The sequence below is a fragment of the Thamnophis elegans genome, chromosome 14, assembly GCF_009769535.1.
Source record: "Thamnophis elegans isolate rThaEle1 chromosome 14, rThaEle1.pri, whole genome shotgun sequence".
NCBI classification, from domain to species: domain Eukaryota; kingdom Metazoa; phylum Chordata; class Lepidosauria; order Squamata; family Colubridae; genus Thamnophis; species Thamnophis elegans.
Window position 1 is genome coordinate 46,085,692 of NC_045554.1, and position 6,931 is coordinate 46,092,622.

The 6,931-nt window shown below is 41.0% G+C and overlaps 1 protein-coding gene across 1 annotated transcript in view; it reads left to right on the plus strand.

The window, feature by feature from the left end:
* The window catches only part of CDH13 (cadherin 13), a 542,002-nt gene extending 535,503 nt beyond the window's left edge, over positions 1 to 6,499 (plus strand). Inside the window, 1 exon segment of the mRNA XM_032230145.1 lies at positions 5,345 to 6,499. Within this exon segment, the coding sequence (XP_032086036.1) occupies positions 5,345 to 5,352 (8 nt within the window). The 3' untranslated portion in view covers positions 5,353 to 6,499.
* The last annotated feature ends 432 nt before the right edge of the window (positions 6,500 to 6,931 follow it).

Here is a 6,931-nt window from a genome sequence, read left to right on the forward strand (position 1 = left end):
CCTATTCTTTTCCATTCCATTCTCTATTCTATTCTATTTTCTATACTATATTCTATTCTATCCTATTCTTTTCCATTCCATTCTCTATTCTATTCTACTCTAATCCTATTCTATCCTATTCCATCCTATCCTATCCTATCCTATTCTTTTCCATTCCATTCTCTATTCTATTCTATTTTCTATTCTATATTCTATTCTATATCAACCCTATCCTATCCTATTCTTTTCCATTCCATTCTCTATTCTATTTTCTGTTCTATTCTATTCCATTCTCTATTCTATTCTATTCTCTTATTCTATCTTATCCTATCCTATCCTATTCTTTTCCATTCATTCTCTATTCTATTCTATCCTATTCTATCATATTCTATTCTTTTCCATTCTCTATTCTATTCTATTCTATTTTCTATTCTATTCCATTCCATTCTCTATTCTATTCTATTTTCTATTCTATCCTATCCTATCCTTTTCCATTCTATTCTCTATTCTATTCTATTCTATTCTATCCTATTCCATTCTATTCTCTTCTATTCTCTATTCTCTTCTTTTCTCTTTTTCTTTTCTCTTCAATTCTCTTCTCTTCTATTCTATAAATAGTTGTCTGGCTATAGTCTAAAGCTGCTTATCTGCTGTCTATTGACTGTTCCAGGAAATGTGGACCAAGGTCCATTGCAGCCCGCTTTAAAGAGAAGTTCATGCCATTTGAAATGAGCTGGACCACATGCGTTACCGTAATCTTTTTGATCTGGGTTGGAATCATTATGGAAGCATGTTATGTCCCTTCAGCGAGTAAGAGATAACTGTGGTCCGTGGATTGCGGAGGTTATTTCAGCCAGATCCTAATGAAAGCAGTAACAGCATCTGTGGGTCTCCAGAAAGAGCTGAGACGGGAGGTGTGGTGGTGGTGGGGGAAGTAAACTGGATGTGCAGAGATAGGATAAGTTGCGCAGAGCCTTCACTGAAATTAATTGTCAAACTAAGTGTGAAAGGCCTCAGGTGTGCCGGGGAGTCACACAGCACAGAGGTGCCAGGATGGTGCCTGCAAATAAGCCTCAAAGATGTCCAGGTATTTATGCATCTATTAATTTTCATCAGCCTTGCAGCTGAAATGGCATTGGCAATAACTGTTTGCCCTTTCTGGCAGCTCTCCTCTCCATTCCAGCAATGAACTCAAAATCCTAAGACAGCACAGCATTTAATTTCTATTCTCAAAACAGCCTAATCCTCAAAAACGGACTCCACCAAATGTTTTATTAATGAGAGCACTGGTTTATGTATCTGTTAGGCTCTGAGGCATGGATGGCCAACCTTTTTAGACTTGTGGATTTCAACTCCCAGAATTCCTCATCCACCCAGGAATTCTGGGAGTTGAAGTGTCCACAAGGCTTAAAGTGGCCAAGGTTGGATGCCTTTTATGATCTTTAGCATTTGCAGGAATGAGCTATGCTGAGATGCCATGGTGGATCACGTTTGATCATCTTTATTGATCAATTCAATAAATTGAATTGATTCTACAATTCCCAATAACTTCTGGCCATTGGCCTGTCCCAAAATTATGTGAAATCACAAAAGTGTTGAGTTCAGTCCATATGTTAATGTCAGGGTTCAAAATATCATCCCAAAATTAAATTGGCGTTCGAGACAAAGCATTGCTCAAAGTCCATGTTGGCACATCTGGGAAAACCTGAATCTGAAGGCTTCAGAGCCGAGGTGGCGCAGTGGTTAAATGCAGCTACTTCAGCTGACTGCAGTCTGCAGTTCGGCTGTTCAAATCTCACCGGCTCAGGGTTGACTCAGCCTTCCATCCTTCCGAGGTGGGTGAAATGAGGACCCGGATTGTTGTTGGGAGCAATATGCTGACTCTATAAACCGCTTAGAGAGGGCTGAAAGCCCTATGAAGCGGTATATAAGTCTAACTGCTATTGCTATAGCTATTCTCGATTTTCCCCACCCAGTTGAAAGTTCAAGATCTTGCCCCTACACCCACAACCCATCACATGGTCCAATTTTCCACTGCAGTTCCACCCATCCAGTTCCTGTTCAGGTGCAGAGGTGCAAAGATAAAGGATGACCTTGGCTTTCTAGAAAGAATGTTGTTATGACTACAAAGCATCTCACTCCTATTTTCCCACAATAGAAAATGCATAGTAGAATAATAGAAAGTGTGGCAAGCCAAAGATCCAAAAGAAAAGATGGCTGCAGGCCTGACAGGTGGCCTATCTTTAGAAGAAAAGCTTATCCTGAAAAGAGAATAATAGATTGAAATGAGCAAGTGTGCTTCTCAGTTGACTTAAGACGGGAGGGGAGATCTAGGTTTAATTTCAGGTATCAAAGAGTTGTTGCAGAGAATATTTGTGGAGGGCTGTCCTGGAGAATGGAGAGGGGAAAAAGGAGTAGTAGCCAAATATGAAATGTCAGTTCCATGTTTGGCCAAATGAAGCCATTTGGAAACCATCAGTATGTTCTCTCTAAATTGGCTGTAGACTCATCACATTCGGAGTAGATCTAATGAGAGCCAGCAGATAAATTAATCATGACTAAGTCTAGCTGATGCCATTAGGACTATTCTAAATGCAACTAAAGGCATCAGAAAACATCAAGAGAAACAGTTGGGATGCGGTAGGAGTCCCAATTGCCTTATGTCTGTTGATTTCAAGCTTCACCTCCAGTGCTGATAAGTCTCAAGGCGAATTATTCTTCCATTTGCTAGAAATTAGTTATAACTTTCTTAACTCTTGAATTGTTGCCTAGTTCTTGCGGGAAACTTGTTGACCTATAGATGTAGCCAAACTACAGCTCAACCTTCCTCAAGTTTCCCCACCCAACATTAATCTGATGCCCAAATTGGTTCTGTGTGCATTTGCAATGTAATTAATTCATCTAAAATGAAGTTTGGGTGTGTAGATGGTGCAACACAAGGTCAACAAGCATTTGTGTAAGGATTCTATTCCGTGTCAAGAATTAAAATCCTTGAAATTAATGGAATTTGGAATTTAGAATAACAGAGTTGGAAGGGACCTTGAAGGTCTTCTAGTCCAACCCCCTGCTTAGGCAGGAAACCTAAGATAGTTATGATTTAGGAGTTATGGTTGCTTTATTATGTCCCAAAAACACAATGCTAGAACATGCATGTGTTTGCATGGATTTATATGTTTATATTTATTTTATTTATGTTTATAAATATGTATGTATGTATGTATGCATGCATGTATGCATGTGTGTATGTGTGTATGTATTCCACACAGATAGAAACATAGCAATAAACACATGGGGAAGATAAGTGTTTCTATGTGACACAAATACTTGATCATACAGAAATATTACCACTATTTTGTAATCCTTTTTATCAACTGAGCCTCAGTCATGAAAGTCGTACTTGAAAAGATTAAACTTTGGGACTTTCTATAATATATATTTAAGAGAAAATGTTTAATGATCCCTAATTTCACAGAACTAATTACGTTTTGTGACTGGCTGTAGTTCTTTCCGCAGTAGCTTATTAGTCAGTCTTATGACCCTACAGCCATTTTCTGAATTCTTTTACAACAGTCTTTGGCTAAAATCAGACAATAATTCACAGACAATTCTTTACTTGACAAATTTTGGCTGTTTCTTTCCTGGCAGGGAAGCAAAGAAATTCACAAATCTGTCCTCTCAACTTTTTATTTTCTTATTTTTAATCTAACCCAGTTTATCTTTTTGTCTTCCCATGGGAAGCTATCTTGGTTAGTTTTCAATTTGTGGAAAGGTCGGATCATTTTCCTTCCTTGCTCTGGTTGCGTGGGCAATGTTTAGATTTTAAGAATGGCTTGGTTTTGTGATGGGACCATGTTGTAAGACTTCAAGGAAGGGTGCAGAAAATCCACCTGTGGATCTTTCTTGGTGGAAGACTAGCAAGAAAGCAGAAGGAAACACAGAATTGTCTATCTGCCCTCTTGTCTCCCCATAATTTGTTGAACTTTTGAATCTTTTCTCCTTAAACCTCACTGTTGATCCTCTGAGGAGGAAAGAAAGCATGTTGAAAGGTGCAAAGGTTTTGGAGTAAAGCAAAAAAACCGGTTGTTAACTTGCATTTGCAATCTACTTCTTCCTCAGTGAAGGAGAAGATCTATTTGATTTGACTCACAGCCCCACAAGATTATCAAACAAATAGCATGTTTTCGGAGTATAAGACACATTTTCCCCCTAAAAAAGGGTGAAAATTTGGGTGTGTCTTATACACCGAATGTAGTTCCACGCACCTGCCGCCCACCACCCTTTGACCTCTGCCTCCCAACAATTGCCTCCTTGCTGCAAACAGCAAACAGCCTGTTTCAGTTCAACTTCAGCACAGCCTGGTTAGCACAAGCAGCTGATTGTTGGTTGGATCAGCCTCCCACGCATCAGCTATTTCGGGCTGCAGGGATTGCCATTCCCTATTGCCGGCCTCCAGGTGCCCCATTTTTTGGCCTCTGCATCCCATTTTTGGCCTCTGTGCATCCCATTTTCGCCCTCCGTGTGCCCCATTTTCTGCCCATTCCGATCCCTGCAGCAATAGGCTATGGCAATCCCTGCAGCCTGAAACAGCTGATCGTCAGGAGGCCGATCCAACCAACAATCAGCTGCTTGTGCTAATCAGGCTGTGCTGAAACTGAAACTGAGTCAGTTTGCTGTTTGCTTCAAGGAGGCAAATTGCTGGAAGGCAGAGGCAGATTTTTTTTTTCTTGTTTTCCTCCCCAAAAGCTAGGTGCATCTTATACTTTAGAGCGTCTTATACTCCAAAAAATATCAGTTGTGTCCGATTTTCAAAAACTGCCTGGATAAGTCTCTTGGCAGTTTCCTTGGCAAAGTTTTTCAAAAGTGGTTTGCCATTGCCTCCTTGTTAGCGGTGAGTGAGGTTGACCGACCCAAGATCAACCAACTGACCTTGTGCCTATGATGGGACTAGAACTCACAATCTCCCAGTTTCTAGCCTGGTACCTTAACCACTTCACCAAACTGGTTCTCTATCTAAACACTAAATTCCATATGAACCACACAGGTCTGGATAAGAAACGCATAAATCATGTGAAGCAAAGAGAATCCAAGAATAGAATTCAAATCTTTGCTGTAACGTTTTTTCTTCGTTCCCGGCCTTTTTTCTTTTCGTTATTTAATGGCCGATGTAATTATGGGTGTTTTCTTCTCCATCCTTAAATCTTTATGATGGATTGCTCTGGCGCATGGGTAATTGAATGTAAATTGCTTAGAGTCATAAGTGAGCCACCAAATAAATGTGCCTAAGGATTAGAGGAGGAATGAATAAATGCAGTCTTTAAGCGTGCTGTATGCTTGCTAATAAACGATGTTGTTGCTCATCACCCAGGTCTGTAAGAACTCCGGGCATTTAAAGCTGGCCTATCGTTTCGCCATGGTGACTAGCAAAGAGTGTGCTACTATCCCAAGCAGAAGATCACCTCTGACTTTTTCAACTCCTCCTTCTCCAAAGCCTCAGTTGCTTCAGAATGGGCCCTTCTCAATTTCAGCTCGGTGTCCTCCCAGCAACTGGATTGTATTTGACAAAACGTTGCCGCAGCCTCGCTCCGGATTCCGTCCTCGAGAACATTGGACACGATGACCTCTTGCTGAAAACGAGAGCAAAACAACAGCAGCAACAACAACAACAAAATAGACACAATCAAAACTGGGTCTCCCGGGAGCCAAATTACGCGATGACTCTGTCTCCCCTCCCCACACCTCTCTGTCAACTTGTTGCTATTGAACTGTTTTAAAACAATTGTCTGTGGGTTAGTATTTGTATATGTATGAGTGTATGTATATGTATATATATATATTTATAGAGAGAGAAGAGATATACCAATAGGATTAGCTTTTGTATGGCTTTCACATTAGGCTTGGGGGTCCGTAGGGCAGAGGAACATGGAAGAGGGGTGATGGGTGACCACCAGTAGCTCTGCTCAGCGTTGATGCTACGTGTAAAGTCGTGTTTCTCAACCCAGTGTTTTCTCAACCCGGGTAACTTTTAAGAGCTGTGGACTTCAGCTCCCAGAATTCCCCCACCAGCGCAGCTCTTAAAGTTACTGCAGTTGAGAAACGCTGGAGTAACCCAAAGGAAAGAGCATTGTGTGAAGCAGCTGATTCAATAGCATCACTTAAGAGAAAAAGAGAGAGAGGGGGGGGAGAGAGAGAGAGGAGAGAGAGGGGAGAGAGGGAGGGAGGGAGATCTCCCTATGTTTTATAGTATAGGATGCCTTCATTCCCTTTGATTTTCCATTTCATTTCCAAGGGTTCCTTCCAAGGAGACAAGCATTCTGCCCAGCTTGATATGCTCAGCCGGTATGGGGGAAGATCTTCCAGTGGATGGCATGCTCTGAAGATGAACTTTTACAAGAGAATAAAAATGTTAAAATCCTCCTTCTGCTCACCCTTTAGAGATTTCTTTTTCTTCTTCCTCTTCCCTAGATTAAACCTTTTTTGCCTTCTCTGTGTCTTCCTCCTCCTCTCTATTAAATTTTCCCTTTCTCCCTTCTTTTTCTCTGCCTCAGATTAGACTTTCTTCTCTGTTTCTCTTCCTACTCGTCCTCACATTAAATCTTTCTTCTTCTTCTTCTTCTTCTTCTTCTTCTTCTTCTTCTTCTTCTTCTTCTTCTTCTTCTTCTTCTTCTTCTTCCTCCTCCTCCTCCTCCTCCTCCTCCTCCTCCTCCTCTTGCCCTCCTCCTCCTCCTCCTCCTTCTCCTCCTGAGAGACAGACATTTGGTAGAAAGGGTTTTATTCTCTTTATACTGATGGTTTCACTAGCTAGAACAGCTTTGTGTTAATTGCTGGGGCAATCTGTCGGTTTTTAATCATTTCAGGGTGTTTGGGAACGAACTTGGGGGAGGCACTTAAGCTATTTAAATGTTGAAGCTTACTGAGAAACCAAATTTCCTTGAAAAACAGGGCCACAAATAAT